Consider the following 24,619-nt stretch of genomic DNA (forward strand, 5'->3'; position numbering starts at 1 on the left):
AATTCCGATTTTCGGCCCATTACAATAATTACCCTACGGAAGTTAAAAATGGTTTCTATATTTACAGAAAATTTTATCAAATTTCTAAGTTGCATCAAAGACACTTACACGTTTATTTAATGATTTGGAAACGTTACAATAACGAAACCGTGACGTTTTTACGCAATTTGGAAATGTAACAAAAACAACACGTTTAGTTATCGCGCAACGTAACAGGCCGTTACGTTTTTGAGACAGAAATAGAAACGTCTGTGTGCCTTGTAGGTTATGTTACCGCTATGTTTGACATGTGGTTATAGAGGTTTCATTAGAGTTAACTCTAACGATGGATTTTCGTAACAAAGTTCAATAAGATTGGCTTCATTGAAAGTTGTATGGAGTATTATCTGTGTCAAAAGTGCCCATAGAATATTGTATTTTAAACAGAAGTTTTATTTATCTTATTTGTAATAAATATAAAGAAACAATGAGAAATACTATCTTCTTGCCCCCTGTCTGCAACTTTTTATTGGATAAAATGAATTTGTCTATAATATAAAAAGGACCAAGTGACATCTTGTAGAAAAATAGCAAAAAAAACATATTTCTACAGTTCAATAGTTATTTGTTTAATATTTGTTGTGATGTCGTTAGTACGCTAATTATTCTAGTATATTAATCATTTAAAATATTACCTTGGCATCTGATTCATTAGAATCTTCAGTCTCTGAATCGTGTATATTATCGAAAATGCTACGAATAAATCCATCCTTTTTGCTTTTCATGCAAAGATTCATTTTCGCTTATCACGTCTTTGACTTTACTCAACAGTCCTGATAATTCATCCTAAAATATAAAAAATATATAAGTAAATATGTATTTTTTTCATTTAATCACAAAATTTTAGAAATTTCAATGCTATATTAACAATCTGTAGAAAAAAGACTTTCGATCAAAAGTCAATGTACAATTTTACTTTAATTAGTTAATTGACACTAAGTAAACGATAAGTAATGACTGCATAATTTTTTTTTAAGTAGATTAGCATTTTTATGTATACTAATTTGAAAAATTAAAAACTAATTAGAATTTTCATAACAAAGGGCTTTCAATGCAATTTCCAATTGATATTATAAACATAAATCCATAAGAGTGCGACTATCATTCCCAACTTTAATAAATATTATTAATTCAACAATTTTTCATAGTGGTTCAATATTTTAGGATGTTCGTTAAGACTATGATCTCCACTATCATACGAGGCTTCACCAATAATGTGAAAACCAAATATTCAACCGTTAATTAAGAAGAAACGTCCCGGCCGATCGTTACTAAAAACTAACCAGCACATTTTCCAACTGATACCTTCGAAAGGATCTTGAAATTTTTAAAATCTGTTCAGGATTTTTGGAGAAAACCTGGATGTAATATTTTGCACTTATCTGCTAATTATAAAGTCACCATAGATAAACAAGTATAAAGTCACGGTTTACTTTTAAAAAGCTCCAAAATTAATGGCTTCAAATCTAATGGGTTTTTGAAATAGTGCAGTAATGGCGCAATAGTACTAAAAAAATTCACACACCAATATATATTTTCGGGCGAAATCATAAATTTCTTTTATTGTTTACTTTTAAACATCTCATAAATGGCTTCAAATCAAATCGGTTTTAAGTTTTTAAAATCGGAGCAGTCATGGTGTAATAGTTACTGATAAAATGTCGACAAAAAGTTAAATTTTGGCTCAAATACACACACTCAATACATATTTTCTGGCGAAATCATAAACTTCCTATAATATATTTACCCTGCAATACTGTGATTCCCTCTCTAGTTGTTCAATATATTCCTCTTGTTTCTCAATGAAGGTCATCAGTTCCGGAGGCGCCTTACTGGTATCAGTTGAAAACTTTCCATCTTGAGATGCAGCATCAACTTAAAAAAAATATATGAAAATATCAATCAAAATTTTTAATTGAAACAAAAAACAACTCACTATTTGTAGCAGGGCTGCTGGTTGTGATTTGATTATTCAACGTCGGTCTAAGTATGTTAACATTCTCCTTAGATAAAATAGGATATCTCCTTGAAAGTCGGCTTCCACTAAAAGTCCTGTAAGGATATCTATCGATACCAAGGAAAGATTTATCATCGGTTTCTTCTCCAGAATCAGCAGGAGTGTACTTTGATCTAACAGGACTATAGTTTTCGTTCATCAGATATCTAAGACGAGTCACGGCTTCCCTATAGGCGAGATCCGTGTAATTCGGAGTACGCTTCTTCAGGTAGTCCATTTTTGGTGTCCCGTTTATACTGGATCCATAATAATTGGATGTCTGTTTTCTAAAATAAATTACATTTGTTAGAGTAATGAAATTTAATGCAAATTTATATAAAACATATAATTGTATTAAAATTGATCATTATGTATCTCACACGATATTGTCAATTATATTTGATGAATTTATGAATTTATTATTATCAGTGACAATCAGCAATTAGCTCATATTGCAAACGAAGGTGTCTATTATTTGATCATATAATGTTCCGTATCGAATAAAGCAATTTTATTTAGCGCTTTTTTCTTTAGTCAGTCATCAAAATAACAAAATATAAAATAAATAAATACACTTAAGAAATAATATATATTCTTTTAAAACGTTTAAAGAAAACAGATCAAAATGATTTTCCAAGTAAATATGTAAGTACATTTTTGTTTTTTACCAAATTGTATGAAATCAGCGCAATAACATTAATTTAATATGATTTTTTTTTTAAATATTAAAATAATGTTTACTTAACGTCACAAAAAATATCCGTAAACAGAGTAAACATGCGATGTTATTACAACGTTGTGTCGATATCGCATTTGTGACATATAGAAATAATTCGGGCCGCCACGAAGTCATGCATATAGATATAATGAATAATTATGATTATATTAAGAATTTATTATTATAGCTTAGAAATATGTATTAAAATGTAATTACATACAAAAAAAATCCGATTTGCTAATTTTATGCTGTCTGGACGTTTTAAGACATTATTAATCGTTTGAGACCACATTTGAACAAAAGTATTTTTGAATGTATGGTTGTGTGAGTAAAAAATTCTCAGCCGCCATTGAAAAATATCCTTTGGGAAACGTTTCTGTCGTTTCTTGGCGATTTGAATGCATCCTTGTATGGCAATAACGTTAACAATTGATATAATTAACAATTATAATGTTTGAATTAATGTTGTATGTATTAGTTATTCAATAATGTTAAAATATGCTAAAAATTATAAAAATTAGTAACTTGTTTGAAAAATTCCGAAATAATTGAATAATTTGCAAATATTTCTCAAGTTCTATATAGTTCTATAACAACTCGGTGTACTTACAAATTACTCGTAAATTAATTAATTAACGTAAAATTTTAAATCGATATCTTGAATAGTTTTTGAGTCACAGCCATTTAAAAAGTATATATATAGTATATATAACGATCATTTAATCTTTAAACGCGTTTTTCTCGAAACAGCATTTTCCGAATTTGCTGCAGCGATTACTCAAAAACAAATGATCCGATCATTATCAATTTTTTTACATGTTCTATATATAGTTCTCCGTAAAATGAACTATCGATTTTTTGATCGGATCAAGAATCGAATTTTGGCAGTTCAAAAACGACCAAAATTCTGGGTAAAATTCGAGTTTTTTTTTTTTAAAAACTCCGTCATTTTATCAATGTTTGATTTTTTTCATTCATTTTACAGACAATATTATCTAGTTTAACGATTTTTTTTTTAAATTTCATCCACGCCGGAATCACTGCAGCAGTGAAGGGCCTTTTTTTTGTCGCGCCGTTGGAGATCGACGATAACTTAAAAAATATTTAATTTTTTTCTTCAAAAATTTACTATGTATTCTTAAAACATGTATAAATATATTCCTAAAATTTGGAAATGATTGATAAAGTAGTTTTATATGATTGATAAAGTAGTTTAATATAAATTACCAAAAATCACCTTTTTTAGGCTGTTACACTAATTGTGCCCCTTAAAGATATTTATATTTGAAATACGAAAATTACTTAGTTAACACTATTTATTTAATACTTTACACTTTTATGTATTTGCAACTAGTAAATACATACTTTTAATGAGAATATGTATTTAATCAACAATAACATTATTAAAGATTTTTTGAAAAACATTTATAAACATTAAATAATTATATTGATAAAAAAAATTAAATATAATTAAAGTTATTTATTTGAGTTTGAGCATTTTAGAGTTTTTTTCACCTTAGAATATAAGTATTTTTTACACAATTTGTATATAAAAAAAATCCGAATTGTATTTTACTTTTAGCAACATATTATTATTACAATTTTCTACTTTTGTTTATACCTGTTATTTTATCATTACAATCAAATATTTACCTCCAATCACAATATATAACCATATTTATACAAGATGAGCAATATTCATGAAAAATAATTTCAAAAACTGAAAGAACATTATAATATCATGTCGGTCCATGTTTAATAATAATCGTTGTTTATAAGTTTATAAGTGTTTATAAACACTCATAATAGGGTAAATCGATTACAAACTAAATTACATTCTTTGTTTTGACGCAGTTGCATTGGATGTAACCTAGCGACGGTGTCGAGGCGTAGGCTAATGTTTCAGGCGCATGTTGACCCTTGAACGATTAGGACGATCGCGTTAATTTTACGACCTTGAATGCAGAAATAACCATGATAAAATATTATTATTAACTTTCTGTAGGAACTCTAACTGAACAAATTATTTATTTTCTTAAACCAGGAAAAGCTTATACTCAAAGTGATGTATAAAAAAAGAAGAAGAAGAAGGAGAAGATTAAGAAAAACGTTACGAAAAAGATGTAGAAACGTTTGAAAATTATGACTCCCATGAATAGATTTAGTTACTTTTTTATAATTACCGCCTTTATTTTTATTTTACCGGCTTTATTTATTACAGCCCAAATTCAAAAATATTATTTTGCAAGTGTTCCGAAACAAACAAAATCACAACAGACCCGTGATATAGGGAAACCACGTAAAAAAACGAGTTAAGCACACTACTCGTAGATGGCACTTTTCAAAGTATATCTTAAAACGATGGCTCTGATCAAAAAAGTATTCATGCATTTTTTTGAAGATAATTTTATGCTCTACAATATTGTCTCAAGTAATTTTGCGATAAAACTGACTATTCAGCTAAAAATGGCAAAAGCGTCATTTTTTAACTTCCCGAAGGAGAAGTTTATGTTTTCATAAAAAAATCCGAATTGCTAATTTTATGTTTTCTCGACGTTTCAAGCCATTCTGAATCGAATGAGACCAAATTTGGAAAAAGTATGTGTGTGTGTGTGTGTGTGTGAACAGATTTTTTGCCGTAAATCGACGATTTCTCAAAAACAGCTGGACCGATTTCAAAAATTTAAAATCCATTCGATGTATCTCGATGAGGACTACCGTTTCTAACTTTTGTGCGACGATCGGCCGAGCCGTTTCTTTGTAAATCGCAGAAAAGTGAAAAATTCTTCGTCCACGTTTTAGGCCGCAATTCTGAATCGATTTTGAAAATTCAAAAACTGGTTCGAAACATATTGGTTGGGAATCGACCTGATTAGTTTTTGGTAAAGATCGGCTGGGCCGTTTTCTTGTAATAGAGTGTTAAAAAATTTTTTTTCGACGATTTTCATAATTTTTTTTTGACGGTAGATACCACAATCTTATAGATCATACTAAAATATTACGGTCCTACGACAAATAGTTTAATTTTAAAAAAATGTCAAAGTTTGCAAAAATTAGCGTCGTTTTTTTGACGTTTGTCAAAATTAGAACTTTCATCGACGTTGCTCAAAAATGCTTGAACCGATTGCATAAATTTAAAAGCCAATCGATGTATTTTAATGTGGATTATCTTTTCTCAGTTTTGTGCAGCGATCGGCCGAGCCGTTTTTTTGTAATTTGAAAAGAAGTATTAAACAAATTTTGTCCACATTTAAGCTCATACTTCCGAATCGATTTTAAAAAATCAAAAACTGTTCGAAATATATTATTTGGGAATGGTACTGATTAGTTTTAGGTGAAAATCTACCAAGCAGTTTTCTTGTAATTAACAGTTGAAAAAAAAATTGAAGCCGATTTTTATGGAACTTTTTTTTGGCAATATATGTCATGGTCTTATTGAACTTACTGAAATATTACGGCCTTACGACAAGTAGTTTAATTTTAAAAATTCATCAAAATTTGAGAAAATGAGTAGTTTTTTGATGTTTGTTAAAATTAAAATTAGATGATCTACTTGGTATAACAATAGAGTACTTGGTCTTATTGAACATACTAAACGTTTAACGTCCTACGGAAACTGGTTCAAATATAAAAATTGTTGATTTTTGAAAATTTGCTATTAGAAAATAATCCGAGTTAACGTGTTCGTTCGTTTTAATTATGGGTAATAAATCCACTCGGAATACTTTTAATCACTCATTTAATTGATTTATTTTTTATTGATTAAGTAGATTATTTACACATATCGGGAAGTTCATGTAATTCGCCTCAAGGCTAAATACCAAACCAACTAGTTTACCTTTGACCTTGTGTCATTTTTTTAGCTCGCATCGAATCGGACTTTTGAGATTTCTTTTATAATTGTATTTTAAACAATTTTGTTAAGTTAAAGCCCATTATAATTTATAGTAACCTCGAATGTATAAATTGACCGGGATATATTATAATCGTCCAAAAACCGAAATTAAAAGTTTTTGCATACCTTGCGATTCAAAGGTTTCTGAGCATTTTGACATACCCCAGAAAAAATGGATGTGTGTGTATGTATGAGTCTGTGAATACAATTTTTCGTCGAAGTTTTCGGGACCACCGCTCAACCGATTTGAATGATTCCTGCGTTCAATCCGTAATGATTGGAAAACATGGTTTTTGGCAAAGACAGGTCCAACCGATTCAGTGATAATTTTGGAGAGAACAAAACATCCGATTCGAATGATTAGGTTTTAGGAAAAGTAAAAAAAAAATTTATTTCACCTATTTTATTTCAATTTTTTTTGTTTTTGGGATCGTTCAAGTATTACGTAAGCAGATTTAGTACAATTATGTATCCCCCCCATGCCACTTTGTCAGCAAAAGTAAGCAAAGCTGTCACCAAAGTGTCACCCAAAATAAGAAATCAATTATACAATACTATAATTTATATACAATTATACTATAATCAATTAAGTATGGATACAATTTTTCGGTCACGTTTTCGGGCGCACGGATCAACTGATTTCAATGGTTCAAAAAACATTCGATTCCTATTGATAGGAAGAAGCGTAATCAGTTTTTGGTAACGGCAGGTCCAGCAGTTACGGAGATAAAGAGCAAAGAGTGCAGAAAATAGAAATCGAGTTTTTGAGAGATCGGAGCATCCGATTTGAATGATCTAAAAAGCATTCAAATAGTAATGATTGGGTGAAATGGTTATTAGTTTTTGGCAAAGGCAGGCCCAGCCATTTCGAAGATGCAGAGCTAAATGTGCAAAAAATGGCAATTTTTGAGGGAACTAAGTGTCCGATTTACATGATTCAAAAAATCTTCTGCTTGTTTTATCAGAATTATTGAATTTGGAAAAAAAATTATTGGAAAATTTTTTTTCAAAAATTTTTTTTTCAGAAAAAAATTTTTTGGCGAAAATGATTCAGATTTTATTTTTAATTCTGACTGAAGTTCTAATATACTTTAAACAAATAATTTCAACTTTGCCATTCAGTTTATATAATTCTTATAAATATTAGACAATGTTACAATATTTATAATAATCTATCTGAAAACATTCAATAGTCCTCGAACATTTCGTTACGGTACGGGAAGTTCCAGCAATTTACCTTAAGGCACGATGCCATACACCCCACTTGTTCAAATTTAGACTTGAATTAAAAATAACTTGAAACGTCAAGAAAATATAATATTAGCCAATCAAAGATTTTTGTTAGAACAATTGCTGAAAACAAACTTCTCCTTTGGGAAGTTACAAAATATTTAAATTATTTAAAAAATCGACCGGTCGGCATAAACACAAAACCAAATGACGCGATTTCAAACACACATTTTCTTAACGGTTTTTACATTTCGAAAATCACTCTACAATTTTTTCGGAAATGTAGATACAAAATATTTCTCTACTGCTAACTAGAAAAAACTTCTCCATCTTTTATAGAAAAACTAAATAGAAGTTAAAATTAGGTCTACCTAAATTAACGAAACTAAAAATGCCACAAAAAAGGAAAAAGTGAATGAATATGGTTTTGAAAAAGGAGATAAACTTCATTTTGCAAGTTAATAAATAAGTTGATAATCCTGAATTCAAGACTAAATATTAAAATTATAATATTAAAATAAGTATTGAATTTATACCCTCGCTTTTCAATTCAGGCCATCAAAACATTCCACAAATTTTAAAATTAAAAGCACCATATTTTTGTTAAATTATTATTTTTTGTTAAAATTGGCATTATAAATAATACCATATTCAATTTAATTAATTAAATCATGAAATCTCACGAAAGGATTCTACTTTTTCAATGAACGGTTTAAACCATTCATTGAAAAAGTAGAATCCTTTCGTGAGATTTTTATATAAACAATTGTTTATTCATTTGATATAAAAATATGAAATAAGTAAATAAATTACCTTGATCTGGATTTTTTCGGTTTGCTATCTTTATCATAGAAGTTTGTGCTGAAGCCTCCTCCGCTTAAGACACTTTTTGGTGACCTCAAACTCGAGTAACTTGACCTCAGTGCTCCCAATTTAGGCCTGCTATAAGTGCTTCCATTGGTACTACCCAACTTCATCTTACGAAAAATTTTATGAAACTATTTATCAAAATAATTCTGTTTATTTGAACAATAACAAAGGATGTATAAAAAGATCCGTTTCCTTCGAAGGACTGTTGTGTAATGAAGAAACGCCCACAGAAATGCGCATCAAATTTATAACCTCGGATGTTGGGTAATATTGGTGAGTCGATAGAAAAGTTAGGACTATTTTCCGGTAAGGAAAAGGACATACCTCCTGAAATGTAGTTGTATTGATACAATATCATGTTTACATATTGCAATATAAATTGATGATTATATATAGATTTATTGCAGTAATAATCGATACTTTGATATACAATAAAATTACTTGTATCATATATCCATTTTAGAATTTTATATTTATTAATAATTTACCTTTATCTAAAATATAGCTTTGGCTTCATACTCATACTTACCTATTTAATAATTCATTTAAAACAATATTATTTTTTGTTCTTGCATCACTAAATCTTGCAAAACACAGATTCTCTGTCTCTTAATACAAAGATCTCAATATCATGATCTCATAAATAACAATTTGTCCATGCGATTTTTTCCTACTGTATCTTGACTACTTATTATTTTGCTATTAGGTACTTTAAAAGGTACACTATTAGGTACTTTGATAAAATCAGAAATAAAGTTAATTTTACACAAAAAATGATAAATTGCATTTATGTTACTTAGTTTGATTATCTGTAACCTGTAACTACCCCAGCATAAAGAACTTCAAATTTGATTAAATCTATCAAAATAATATTTTTGAAATGACAATTTAGAGATCTTGAAAAATTTTAATTTTGAACACTTCTTTCACCTACACATAAGTTAATTTGTTTCCTGTCTGAGCAGCAGTTTTTGTCCCTCTTTTATAAAAAAAGTACAAGTATCATACATCAAATAGCAACAATAAACCTCAAATTACTTCATAAATTCATTTACACACAAATCAGTAGCACTCATTGTCAAATATTGCCTTTCATGGACACTTAATGGTTATTAGAAAAGACAACCATTGGGTTGCCTTCTACTGAAAAAAATTTCAAACGCATAGGTAGTCCTAAAAAGCAGAGTAGTCACGCAGAAGAATCATCAATGATTGTGGTTAAAACTAGTGGGGCGCATGGCATCGTGCCTTAAGGCAAATTGCTGGAACTTCTCGTACCAAAAATTATTTTTTTTAAAAAAAGATTAATATTAGAAAAAAAATTAATCTGAAAAAATTAGATTTTTGAGATACTATAAATTTTTGACAAAAATTTACTTTTTTTGAAAAAAAAAGAATTTTTGGAGAAAATTTTATTTTGAAATATTTGGAAATTCAGAACATTTTTTTTCAAAACAATCGTACTGCTTTAACTGCATAGAGACGAAATATCGAAGCGCGTAAGCGCCGCGTCGTCGTCTAACGGATAAACATTGGTACGGAACCCATAGGAATGTGAACAAAATTTATACTTATTGTTAAAATCTCTATGAAATATCTGATAATTTGATGTGCATATGTCTAAGGATCATTTTTAACCGCCAGATGCCATTTTTTTTTACTTTTTTTACTAGATCTCCGAAACCGCTAGACCTGCCTCCATGAAAATTTGATCAGTTCTTTATTTTGTTAATACAAGTAAAATGTTTTTTGAATTATTCAAATAGGACGCTCCGTTCTCTTAAAAACTAAGTTACCGTTTTTGGCACTTTTTGCTCCATATCTTCGGAACGGCTAGACCTGCCTTCGCCAAAAACTAATCAGCACATCACCTTATCAATACGAATCAAATGTTTTTTGAATTATTGAAATCGCTCATCCGTGTTCCCGAAATCGTCGATGAAAATTTGTATCCAAACACACAAACCCGCACACACACACACACACACACACATACATCCATTTTTTCTAAGGTATGCCAAAATGTTCAGAAGGTTTTGAAACGTAAAGATATATAAAAATTTTCATTTTCGATTTTTTGCGATTACTATGACTTACTACGGGAAGTTAAAAAGTGCAATATAAAATCAATGATTAACAGTTATAATAAGATGTGTGGATAAATTTTTTTTAAATATAAACATAATCACTGTATGACACTATTTGAAATCATTAGTTCAATCAATTACAATCATTTAATATAAATTTGTAGAAATCACAGCCTTTTTGTCACATTCTTAGAAGATTGGTTAAATTATAAACATTTTTTATAATATTGTTGTAACAAAAATTGAATCAAAACAAATTATGACTATAAATATTTTGGATTCTCATCTGATATTTTATCTTAAAAAATTCGTAACATATACGGTATAATGCCTTAAGCAAATTGCTAGAACTTCTTGTACCAAACATAATATTTTTAAAAAACCTTTAAATTTTTTTGAAAACTTTGAAAAAATTAGATTTTTGCGAATTATGAAATTTTTGAAATAAATTGAAATTTTTCATATTACAATTTTTTTTTGAAAAATTTGAACTGTTTTTTGAAAGCAATCGCTGTTTTAGAGGTAACATTACGAAGCGCGTTAGCGCTGCGTCGCTGACCTAACGGATAAACATTGGTATGGAAACCATATAAATGTACATAAAATTTTTACTTATTAACTTCTCTATAAAATATATAATAATTTGATGTGCATATGTCTAATGGTCATTTTTGAGCGCAAAATGGTCGGTCCGATTTCTTTACGATTAGTATAACTTACCCTAAAAGAAATTAATTATAAATATATATATATATATTATTAAAAAAAACAATAAGTACTTTATTTATACATTTTGTACGTTTCAACATTATGTGTGCGCCATGATTTAGGAATTTCATACCAGGATGAACACCAAATGTATGCTACTCTTTGTAATGGGTATGTTTTTCGATTTTGGTTTTAATAAATTATTAATTTTAATAATAAATTCCAGCTTTAGTACACAAAATTTATAATAAATATTTTTCTAATATTTGTGTATTGTTTATTGTTGTGTATTATTTTCTATAATAATTGTGTTAAAGTGAAATGGATGGCCATCAGCATCATTAATATGGTTCATAAAACTGCTCGAAAACTAAAAATTTTTTGTAGGATTATGAACCGTTTGTCGAAGACGCATTTGTAAATATCAATTTAAGGAATTGCAAAATTATAAAATAAATATTTAAAAATATATTTAAAATATTTATTATGATAAAACGTATGTCGTTTTCCGACCAAACGCTTTCCGTCTGAAGCTCTCCGTGCATGGCAGTGTCAGTTGCGTGCCATAAGATGTTAAGTTGACTGACTCCGTTCAGATTCTTAATATAGCATGAGCTTTCTAAAGAAATATCCAATATAAGTACGCAAGTACAGGGATTCGGAAAATTATCAAATATATTACTGAAGAAAAACAAAAATTTACAAAAAAAAAATCAATATAAGAAAATCGACGTCCATCCAAACGACTTAGCCAGCCGAGTGTACTCGTAAAGCCAACCTACCAGACTGTACTTGTATGCTTCCAAATAACCAATATTTGATCTCATTTAGTTACTTTTCTTTTCTTTATTATTGCAATATTTTTCTATACAAATTTTCGTCGATGATTTCTGGAACATGTATCAACGTTTTGAATAATTCAAAAAAAACATTCGATTCGTATTGAGGCAGAAACGTGCTGACTAGTTTTTGGCAAACACTTTCAAATATACGGGGCGAAAAGTGCAAAAATGCAACACATTTTTTAAGAGAAGGAAGCGTCCGATTTGAATAATTCAAAAAACATTTTATTTGTATTGACGAAATGAAAAACTGTATAAATTTTTGGAAAGGCAGATACATCGGTTTCGGAGATCCAGTAAAAAAGTAAAAAAAGGTGTTATTTGGCGGTCAAAAATGATCATTAAACATATGAACATCAAATTATCTATTTTATAAAAAAAATTTAAGTGCAATTTTTGTTTACATTTCTATGTGTTTGTACCAACGTTTATCAGTTAGACCGCAACGCGGCGCGTACGCGCTTCAATCGTCTTTAAAACAGTCGCGCCACGCGATTGCTTTGAAAAAAAGTTCAAAATTAAAAAAAAAATCAAATTCTTCAAAAAGCAATTCAATTCTTATTCAATTCAATTTTTAAATTTAAAAATGATTAAAAATATATTTTTGTAATCAGCAAATAAGCGCATCATTTTTGTCAAAAGTTTTGCAACAATTCGGAAAATTCAAAAAACTGTTTAAAACATATCATTAGGAAATCGTGCTGATTAGTTTCTGTCTGGTCCTTTTTTCGTAATAGTTGAAAAAAATGATAATACTTGGCATAGAGATAGAGATCATTGTCTCAAAGATTATCTTAAACTAGTGGTGTATGGTATCGTGCCTCAAGGCAAATTGCTGGAACTTCCCGCAACGAAATGTTCGAGGAATATTAAATGTTTTCTAATAGATTATTATAAATAATGTAGCATTGTTTATAAGAATTCATTTATAAGAGTTTATTTATAAGAATTATATGAACAGAATTACAAAGTTAAAATTATTTAATTAAAATTTGTAAGTGAGCTTTAGAACTTCAGCCAGAATTAAAATTAAAATTTGAAAAAAAAATTTAAACAACTTTTTTTCCAAAAGCAATTATTTTATCAAAACAAGCAGAAAGTTTTTTAAATAATTCAAATCAGATGCTTAACTCTCTCCAAAACTGCCATTTTTTGTACATTCAGCTCCATATCTTCGAAACGGCTGGACCTGCCTTTGGCAGAAACTAATCACCACTTCTCCCCATCATTACGAATTGAATGTTTTTTAGATTATTCAAATCGGTTGATCCGTCAAATCGGCGACTGAAAACGTGGACGAAAAAATGCGGACATACAAAACACACACACATCCATTTTTTCTGTGGTATGCGAAAATGTTCAGAAACCTTTAAAACGTGAAGATATGCAAAAATTTTCGTTTCCGATTGTCGGCCCATTACTATTACTACCCCAAGGGAAGTTAAAACACCTTTAAAGTCTGAAATAATAGACGCTTAGAATCGCATTGATTAGTTTTTAAATTAAGCTGAAATCTTTAATTTCTTGTATAAATTTTATCATGGCAAGTCGCCAAATTTCAATTCTTCTTGATTCAGTTAATTAGTTACACAAACCGGGAAGTTCATGCTACCTGCCTTAAGACAAAATGCCACTTACACCTAGTTGGAAAAATTAAATAAAAATTATCACCTATTTGGAAAAATTTGGTGGAAAATTCAATTTAATTCTTATATATATAATGAAAAAAAAAATAATTTGGAAAATTGGCAAATTCATTATTGCACGAAAGAAAGTTGGACAACCCCTTAAATATTTTTGACTATTATTGCATAGATATATTTTTTCGATTTTTATTTGATAAACGATTTGATTTTATATCCAGTATGATAATTCTGACTTTAGTAATAGACGGACACATAAATGCAGCGATTTCGAATCGTAAGAAAATTCAAAATCAGATGTAATTTAAAATGAGATGATTTTAGTTCAAAAATTAATTATGATAAATTGATAAAAATGAATCTTAATATAATAAAATAAAATATTTGAAAATATTCCTACAAAAAATACTCTAGTTCAAAAATATTTTAGTACTTTTTACCTTATTAACTTCCCGTAGGGTAAGTTATTGTAATGAGCCGAAAATCGATATTGAATATTTTTACATTTCTCGACGTTTTGAAGGTTTCTGAACATTTTGGTATACCTCAGAAAAAATGGATGTGTGTGTGTGTGTGATACAAGTTTCCAGTCACGTTTTCGAGCGCACGGATCAACCGATTTGAATGGTTCAAAAAACATTCGATTCCTATTGATAGGGAGATGAGCTGATTAGTTTTTGGCAAAGGCATGTCCAGCAGTTACGGAGATAAAGAGCAAAGAGTGCAGAAAATAGAAATCGAGTTTTTGAGAGAACGGAGCATCCGATTTGAATGATCTAAAAAACATTCAATTAGTAATGACTGGGAGAAGTGTTTATTAGATTTTGGCAAAGGTAGGCCCAGCCATTTTGAAGATACGGAGCTAAATGTGCAAAAATGGCAGTTTTTGAGAGAACTAAGCGTCCGATTTAAATGATTCAAAGATCTTTCTGCTTGTCTTAACAAAATAATTGATTTTGGATAAAAACATTTTTGTTTCAACTTTTTTTTTTCAATTATTTTTTTCCAAAAAAAAAAATTGTTTGTATATCGAAAATAATTCAGATTTTATTTTTAATTCTGACTATAGTTCTAATATACTTTAAACAAATAATTTGAACTTTGCAATTCAGTTTATATAATTCTTATAAATATTAGACAATGTTACAATATTAATAATAATCTGTTTCAAAACATTCAGTATTCCTCGAACATTTCGTTACGGTACGGGAAGTTCCGGCAATTTGCCTTAAGGCACGACGACATACACCCAAAATGGTTTATTTTTTTTTACTTTAATATATATTTAATAGAATAATACGGCTCTGATTCAATGATCCGATGAAAAGTTTTGTAATCAAATAGCTGTCAAGCTACAAACCTATCAGTATTTTACAAACCATTTGCAAAATCTTATTATTCGATTTCACAATATGTGTAGATGATAGAATATGTCTATCACGTTGTAGAATTCAATTTTTAAGGGCTATGAAACTTTAACTTTAATAAAACAAAATGGTATATAGCCATGATCTTTGAAGCAAATTTGCTGGAACTTCCTGATTTCCAATAAAACGTGTAAAACTTAATATAAATAATAAATAGTATTAAAATTTCTAGTTCATATAAAAATAGTATGGATCAAAACGAAGAAAAAAACATAATTATTACGTTAAGGGCATATAAAAAAAATTATCTATTTTAAAACTGTGAACTGAGTTTTCAAAATTTAAAACATAGAGCTCATGTATAAAAAATACATAACGGCTGTACCTTCAGTCACCAAATTAAATAATTTTAAACAAAAATTCAAGTCGTACATAGAAATCCTATTTTTAAATTATTCCAAAATAAACAAAAAATCCGATACAAAAAATGCAAACATACAAAGATTTCAAAAAAATGCTATTATTTTTAACAATTTCATTAATTTACACGCGCGAAACATAATTTTAACACTAATTACAGTACCAAAGGGTTAAAAAAAACATACTTATATACATATCAAACTTATGGTTTTCCGTCTTTCTAAAAATTTAATAACCGCGTCCTTAATACAGCTATTAATATTAAAAACAATTAAATTTCTACTAATTCTATCGTAATTATGAATGCTGTATCATATCTAATATTATACTAATCCATCATATCTAATATAAAATAGTAAAAATTTAGTATAATATATCAATATGTGAAAAAATCTATTAGATATAATACATCACATAAACTAATTTTATTTCGATGAACAAGGTTTTGCAAAAATCAGCTGATAAACAAATGTACCACTTAATTTTTGTATTTTCATATTCAATCAAAACATATCTACTCCATTAATAATAATCAGAAAATAATGATGAATGATGAAATTATTTAAAATTAATGATGATAAAAAAACAATTTTAAGAATTTCTAAAACCAATTTATTTTTCAGCATCATTTTCTTCAAAATTAAATCTAAATGTATTTTCTGATGGAGTAAATTTAAAATTATTTGTTTTTGATGTACTTATCGTTTCAGATGGTTCTTCTATTTTTTCAACTGTTCCATCATCAATTGCATCTTCCTTCAATTGAAAATCAAATTTAAAATCACTTGTGCTGGATAGTAGAGCACTTTTTTTGATAAACACCGATGATTTATTTGGTTTATTTTTAAATTTAATTTGTTGAGTAACTGGAAAGAAATTATAAAAAAACATACATTACATTCATATTCTGGTAGTGTGTAAACACTGCACTAATATTAAAAACTCTACTTATAATTGATAAATCATGAGTAGTTAATTATCTAATACTAGTGTTACATATTTCAGTCTTAATTTTTTTTAGTTTCGTTGAATAAAATCTAGCACTATAGTCGAAACAAATTGACTTTATAATATATTTTAAAAGAAGTTTATGTATTTTATGTTTAATTATTAGAGTTTGTCAATACATCTTACAACATCAAATTTAGAATTATACAATATGAAATTATTGTCATATCAATAATAAAGTTTTACAGATTTAAGTAAATTAATAAAAAAAAAATTCTACAGTTTCATCAATATAAGAATCTAAAGAGGATTGAAGCTGGTAAAACTATAATATTTAAAGATAGATTCTACTTAATAGTCGATTTAGTATGACTAATTTGCATCTTGTATAAAATTCACTTCAAAGCCAAAACATTAGTATTTGACAAGAAAAAATATTTGATATATTTAAATTAAATTGGATCAATTGACACGAAAGTAAAAGATAATAACAGTGATTTCTCCTACATTTTAAACTATCAAACATTTAGATTTTTATTCAAATCACATTAAAATAATAAATACTATTTTACTGATCGGCTATCATTAAGAAAAATGAACAAAATGGAATAGTTATATGGACAAAGTGACACAGTGGCCTTATTTAAAAATTGGCTAGTTTTACTAACGTTTCCACAATTGCATAATGTTGAGAAATTCATAATTACAATCTTATCAGATGTTGAAAGTCATTGTCAGTCTAGTCCCAGTAATCCGTTCAAAAGAGAATCGAGTAAAAACCATTATCACCTTCAAATAAACTTCAAAAATTTATTTTGACGGTGATAGCAGTTTTGTCATGTTTTTTGGGAACTTAGTTGATGTTATTTGTAATCATATCTATTAAAATCAATGGACTTATGCTAGTACTAAGATTTTAATCAGTTTTATTACAATTATCAGGTGTTAGATGAAATTTTGATTTTTTGATCATTTTTGTACAATTTCAGACAAAATAGCATGGTACTATTTCGCAAGGACTACAGTTTAATTCATTAGAGGCCAAGCAAAAAATAATTTTAAACCTGCAAAAAGTGATTGATTTCTAACTTTTACTCTTAAATTTTACTTTTAACTTTTCTATGTCTTTTTCCCCTTGGGCTAATGCGTTATATGCTAATGTCCCAAAGAGAACCAAACGATTTAATTGAAAACTGTCTTCTTGAAAATTTGTATCTTAGTATGATGTCCTTACCATAAATGTAATTTTGACCGTACTTTATGTACAAAAAGGTTTTTTAATTAGTTGCATAGATTCTTAATTAAAAGATTATGTTACTGGTTGTCAATAAATCTGTTATGAATAAAGATTATTGAAATTGGTTACCATTAAAAAACAAAACACCATTTAATTTAATCATAATTTCCTACTGGTATAGCTAAATAGTATTATAAAATTGTGCATTAAAAATTACAAAAAAATCTCTACTAAAATATATACTTATATTTATAATTACCTTTTGATAATTTTTTCTCTTCCTCAGCCATTTTTGCCCGATAATCTCCAAATGTGAGATTCATAATCTGCCGTTTCTTTATTATAGGTTGTGAATTATTTTTTAAAACATTCAAGGCTTTTATCGATTCTTTAGCTAAAATAGAAAATGCATTTAATATATATTCGTATATTTTAAAATGACTTGATCAATATACTTACTGCGAGCAGGATTTAACTTATTTTCACCAAGTAAAGTTTCTAGTTGTTGAATACACCAAAGTAATTCAACTTCGAAAGTATTATTTGTGGCATCAGAAGACGTAGGATTTTCATTAACTATTTTCGGAGGCGCTTTTAGTTTAGCATTTGCTTTATTTTTATTCAACTTACTATTTGTTGACATACTTTGAGCCTTGAGTGGGAACTAATATTATTTTATGTAAAATATGAATACAAAAGAAAGTTATGGAATTGATTATCAAATATAAGAATATTTAACTTAATTTATAACTTGGTAATTGAATAAAATATCCAAATAACATGAATTTTATCGAATTTTATCCAATGCATCATGGACACAATTTTTAAATTAACATAACCTCACTTTCTGGCACATGTTAAAAACTGACACATCGAGCTGTCACTTTGACATTGGGCGTGCAACAAATTTAATCATTTTATTAAATACAATTAAATACTTAAACATAAAGAAAAATACAGTATTAAAATATTCCGAGAACAAGAATAAATAATTAAAAATGTTCGAGCCTATTACAGAATTCATTTCGTACTGGTATTTCAGATATTTGCTAGTAACAGAACTATACATGGTCGAAAAATGGGAAAGAGTCAGTATTCGTATCCTTTTTGTAATAATTTCATTGGTAACTTTAACTAACTATTTAAAATAAGTTCTATTAAATAGAAGTAAAACTATTGTGCTAAAAATATGCATTGTGCCACCAGTTAAATTTTATTCTATTGTATCAATATAGAATTCAACTTGTAAATTATTAAACAGTTTGTTTCATACTTGTTATAATAATAGTAAATGGTAGTCTGCCCGAAGGCAGGTCCATAGTGTGAGAGCCACCACAAATAAATGATTCCCTTACTCTTTATCCCATTACCACTATTCCCCCTCCACATTTTTTTTTTATTTCATGTATTTTCCTTTCCGAACTTTTGCTTCCATGTTTCTGATCCTGTGCTTCGGCTTTCAGTTCACTTGCTATACTATTATTTATGTTTATTTTGGATTCCTCACTATAACACGTTAATTGCTATGTCAGTCAAATGTATCAGACGCTAAGAAGTTCTACATGAGCCATGTGTGACATACACAATTTGGTACAAGACCTCGTCAATCACAAATGTTTGGTTAATCACAAACAATATGCATTATGTTTCAAAAGCTCTGCCTATCAAAAACAAAACCTGATAACTTCTTCGCTTACTACAAACAATAAAATGCTATAGCATGTATATGTATACATATACCATTAACAATAAAATGTTACATGATTCCCCACAAAATGTATCCTCAAACATAAATCCTGTTTGGAGGTGTCAGACATATAAAACTAACATAGCTTGTCGAGAACAAAAGTACCATGGCCCATGTAGGAATTTTACTGATATTATCATGGCAATTAATGTGTTAAGATATTAAAATGTAATAATTCCATATAATTTTTGTTGCAGATAAGTAATCTGATGTTTAGAGCAATATGATTGAATTTCTATTTTGTATTTTTAACTATAATTATAAAAGTACTTTACTAGCATACTAATTATATTCTATAATATAATTAACTGAAAAGTACTATTTATAATCATTTAACATTTGTATTAAATCTTACAACTTCATATATTAATCTCATAAGATTCAGATTCAAATTTTAATATAAAATTTTCTACTTTTTCATACTCATTATCATCTTTTTTGTTATTTCTTATGTATTATGTTTAAAACACATTTAATTTTATATAATTACCATTTCTAAAGTATATTGCAACCAACATATATTGCCAGTTATCAATAATAAATAAGAAATAATAAATTTTTAAACCTTTGCACATTCCAAATAGTTCTAATAAAACAAACTTTCATGTGAAATATATAAATTTCTGGTTATATTTCATTCTAAAAATGAATAACTCCTATGATTTCATCTTGTGAATTTTTCAAAAGTTTGTTTCATCTTGTGAATTTTTCAAAAGTTTGTTTTATGCTTCCTGTAACACTATTTTATGACCATTTTAGATTCCTCACATTAAATTGTAATAAAATTTTGCCTATAATTGAACTTCTGTCTTGAATTCACAAATCAAGCTCTTATTTACTTCTGAATCTTCCGAAGGAGTATGAATATCTCTGCATAAATTGTATTCACTAGTATACTCAATAAGAATAGTCACTCCAAATTTATATACATTTGATATTTCTATAACTATTTTTAATGATAATGCTTTAGTCTTTTTTCATATATATAATATATATATATATATATATATATATATATATATATATATATGCATTCATATCTTTTATGATTTCAATTATTTTTACCATATTTTCATCTTTTACTTTTATAATTAAGTTTTTTCATAAAACATTTTAATGATGTTGAGATCTTTAAAACGTCAAGAAATAATCAGCTTTATCATGAATATTACCTGATGTATTTATCCTTAATGCTTCTCATTTAGATATCTTCTTCGTGATTGTGTTTGCTGCTCTATCATACTTCAATAATAATGTTTTTGTGCCGATGAGTTCCAAGATGTTCAATTTTGCACCAGACTTAGCTGATTTGATTCCTGTTGCTAGTTGATAATTTAATATATTATTTTTAGGTCGTTTTTAATATTTAAGAATGGCCTATACACTTAGATTATACATACCTTGCTATGAAACAACCATATATTTCATATAATGTTATGTGCACATAAAAATGTATCATGTTATTTCACAATAAATTAGTAAAATTATACACATTAAATGTTTTTACTCGCATAGATTTTTTTGAATAACAATTTCCTAAAAGTACAAGTTATTTCAAAACAGTTATAGTTAATTCTCGCACACAATTAGTTTTTGTTTTTGTATATGACTTTATAAAAGTGTAGATAGAAAAATATCAGTCAGATAAGTACTTATTGAATCAATTGAATGAAAAACAGTTTTTCAAATACACAAAACAAAATAGCTATTACTTTCATTTTGCAACTAATAAAAATTGTATTACAAATTAATGTTTTCTTCTATTTAACGATCGTAAAGCATTGCTGTACGAATATGTTCTTGAATGTTCAACATCTATGCTAATAATTACGAATAAGTTGTTCTTATTTTTGCAAATTTAAATAAAACAGTGCTCATATAATTTTCATTTCATATTATAATATTTATATAAAAATTATAAGAATAAGAGGTATTTAAATACCTCTGAAATACAGAATTCTGTGCTTCCGCAACTCAATCTTTCATAGAAATAACTATTAAATTGATATTAATATTTGTATATAGAAATTTTTTATTTGTTATTATTATTGATTAACAAATAAGGCACCATTAATTTATTTTATTTAAATTTAAATTTAGCTCAAAAGCATAGTTTTGAGTATACTCAACACATTAACAAAATATAGGCAATAATATTTTTCACTTTGAAGGAAAAAAATTCAGGGCAATTAATTTTATTAAGGACAATTCAAAAGACGTTTTGCTGAAGGATGTTTTATTGCGCTACATAACAAACCAGCAATAGAAAACGCAATAAAATTTCATCCCTTTGCAATACAAAAAGTTGGGTTTTAGAAAATGTTTTGAAACAATTTCACAAAGTTTGTTGGAACAAAGCATAGAAAATATACTTTTAAAAATTAGCGATATTTACCAAAAATTAATCAGCACTATTTTCAACTGATATCTTTTGAACGAACTATTTGCCAACGGATATTTTTGAACGGATTTTGAATTTTCAAAATCAACTTAAGATTTTTGGCTGAATCGTACATCATTGCGAAAACCTTATCATTCTAGTTCTTATGGAGTTTAGTCAAAATCGATTCAGCCGTTTTTGGCAAATCGTCGATAAAAGGTCACATTTTGGCTCACATTACATTATCGTTGCTCATTGTTCTAAAGTTTGATATTTTTTAGAATAAACTACTTATTTTAGGCTCATAATATTTTTTTTTAATTCTTGAAAGACCATAAACCTTATTACAATAAAAATCATCAAAACATTTTTTCCCAACAATAATTCTTGTAAGAACGGCCTCGCAGATCTTTACTAAAAACTATATGTATTCGATCTTTACATCAAATGGCTTTTAAATTTTTGAAATCGGTACAGCCAATTTTAAGAAAAGACGATAAAAGATCAAGAAAATGATTCATATATACATTTTTTTCAATTTTGATCTTAAAGATTCAGGATGACTTGAAACGCCGAGTAAATATAAAATTAGCAAGTTCTATTTTCTGTTGAAAACAAACTTTTTTACAGAAATTTAAAAAAAAAAAAACCATTATCCTGGCAAAGCTTTTAAGGGCGAATGTAATCACATTGCGTTACTTGTCACGTTAAAGTCCCGGTTATAATTAAGTAATAAAAATGATATATGAGATGTTATGACATGCAAGATAAAATTGCATACATTTCAAATCAAATTGAATTGTTCTGCTCTTTGTTTACGGCGAATAACAGAAAATATATGAGCAAATTTATCCTTTAACCATCATTTTTGTTTGGTAATTATGTATTTTGTTATCGGTAATATCGCCAATGTATTAATTGGCCTTGCAGATTTTCAATTTAGATAGTGATAAATGTGTGCCAATACACTGGAAAAACATCACCTCGTTTTGTAATTAAATTATCAATTGATCTTGGTAAGATAAATGCCATAGATGAAATTATTAAAGTGGACATAAAGCCTAGCCTCTCGGTTTAAGTTAACCAGATTCTAATCCAAACCAGATAAATATTAAATGAATATTTGTGAAGTAACCACGCAATGAATTGGATCCTAATCACTAAGTGTGCCCATTTTAATTAAATCCAATTAATCCAAAACCATGTAACGTTCAAAAAACATTTGTAAATTAGCAACATAAAAAAGTTGGATTACCAAGATTTTAATCCAAACCAGGTAATATTCAAATGGCATTTGTAAATTAGCAACTTAAAAAAGTTAGATTAAGAAGATTTTAATCCAAACCAGGTAAAATTCAAATGAACATTTGTAAATTAGCAACACAAAAAAGTTGGATTAACAAGATTTTAATCCAAACCAGGTAAAATTTGAATGAACATTTGTAAATTAGCAACACAAAAAGCTGAATCGTGATCACTTGCTAAGTGATTCCGATTATTCAAAAAGTAACAATAGTCAGTTATTAAATTTATTAGAAAAGAAAATTATTCAGATTGTAATCCAAAATCCAAACCAGGTATCTTCAAAATGAATATTTGTTGATCATCAACATAAACAAGTTGAAATCTAATCACTGGCTCAATGCGATTATCCAAGAAGAAATAATATTCATAAGTGTGGAAATTAATCAGATTAAAATCTAAAACAAGTAAATTGTAAAGAAGATTTGTATATGAATCACACAAACAAGTTAGATTCTAAACATTGCCTAAGAGCATCCGATTATTCAAGAAGTAATAATTAGCGTCAGTTTAAATTATCAGATTGTGAACCAAAACAGGTAAAATTCAAATCAATATTCTGGATTACCACACAAAAAAGTTGGATCCAAATTATTGGCTAAGTTCGTGATTATTGAAGAAGTAATATATTGGGTATCAGTTTAATCAGATTTTAAAACAAACCAGGTAAAATTCAAATAAATGATGGTAGGGTTCATCTTAACAGCATAGAAAATGGATTGTAATCAATGGTCAAGTACTGCCAATATTAAAGAAAGACAAATTTCACCAAATACCAAAAAAAATATTGGTAAATTCACAATCAGCTACTTAATATTACTGTTTGCAATTTGCTGTCCAAGTGCAGATATGTGTTAATAAATAATAAAATAGTAGTCTGCATGAAGACAGGTCATGGTATGAGAGTACAACAAAATTAATGACTTGCCTCCCCTCCCTTATTTATTATTGTAATTAACTAATTAACAACCATTAATCACTTTTTATTATTTTTTATGATATGTGTTATAAAACCAAAATTTAAATGTGCAATTGGGTGGGATTATAGAAGTGTGAACTTTTGAGACTATGACAAAAGTCGAACTTTTGGATCTTAATCTCAATAACATTTGAAAACAAAATAATTAATACGAATATCTCCTATATACAACGTAGAGTTATCGGTAGGAAAGTCGTCTAGAAAAAACATA

General features: G+C 27.8%; 3 protein-coding genes across 3 annotated transcripts in view; 1 reads left to right on the forward strand and 2 right to left on the reverse strand.

Moving 5' to 3' along the window:
• Window positions 1-8,855, reverse strand: part of LOC113383642 (serologically defined colon cancer antigen 8 homolog) — a 28,742-nt gene extending 19,887 nt beyond the window's left edge. Inside the window, exons 1-5 of the mRNA XM_026621892.1 lie at window positions 8,692-8,855; window positions 1,976-2,322; window positions 1,787-1,914; window positions 757-825; window positions 675-725 (exon numbers count right to left, since the gene is read on the reverse strand). Of these exons, the coding sequence (XP_026477677.1) occupies window positions 675-725; window positions 757-825; window positions 1,787-1,914; window positions 1,976-2,322; window positions 8,692-8,855 (759 nt within the window). The remainder of the gene's footprint in view (window positions 1-674; window positions 726-756; window positions 826-1,786; window positions 1,915-1,975; window positions 2,323-8,691) is intronic.
• Window positions 8,856-16,472: 7,617 nt separating this feature from the next.
• LOC113383643 (UPF0488 protein CG14286-like) lies at window positions 16,473-18,643 on the reverse strand (the record flags this gene model as incomplete). The annotated part of the gene is made up of 3 exons (XM_026621894.1): window positions 18,443-18,643; window positions 18,260-18,386; window positions 16,473-16,681 (listed from the first exon to the last, which is right to left on the reverse strand). Coding segments are annotated over exons 1-3 (537 nt in total), but the record flags the coding sequence as incomplete, so codon positions are not given.
• A 268-nt stretch (window positions 18,644-18,911) lies between these two features.
• LOC113383644 (serine palmitoyltransferase small subunit A-like) lies at window positions 18,912-21,077 on the forward strand. The gene is made up of 2 exons (XM_026621895.1): window positions 18,912-19,098; window positions 20,953-21,077. Exons 1-2 carry the CDS (start codon window positions 18,999-19,001, stop codon window positions 21,075-21,077), a joined length of 225 nt encoding a protein of 74 aa, XP_026477680.1. The 5' UTR covers window positions 18,912-18,998.
• The last annotated feature ends 3,542 nt before the right edge of the window (window positions 21,078-24,619 follow it).

This window comes from Ctenocephalides felis, unplaced genomic scaffold (genome assembly GCF_003426905.1).
Source record: "Ctenocephalides felis isolate EL2017-DRISC unplaced genomic scaffold, ASM342690v1 CF-g0.4_SCAFFOLD_03570, whole genome shotgun sequence".
NCBI lineage: Eukaryota > Metazoa > Arthropoda > Insecta > Siphonaptera > Pulicidae > Ctenocephalides > Ctenocephalides felis.

Coding starts and splice junctions, on each gene's coding strand:
- LOC113383644 (XM_026621895.1), top strand. CDS start 18,999: ATGTTCGAGCCTATTACAGAATTCATTTCGTACTGGTATTTCAGATAT. Junction 19,099..20,952: donor ATGGGAAAGAGTCAGTATTC/GTATCCTTTTTG, acceptor CTTCTCATTTAG/ATATCTTCTTCGTGATTGTG.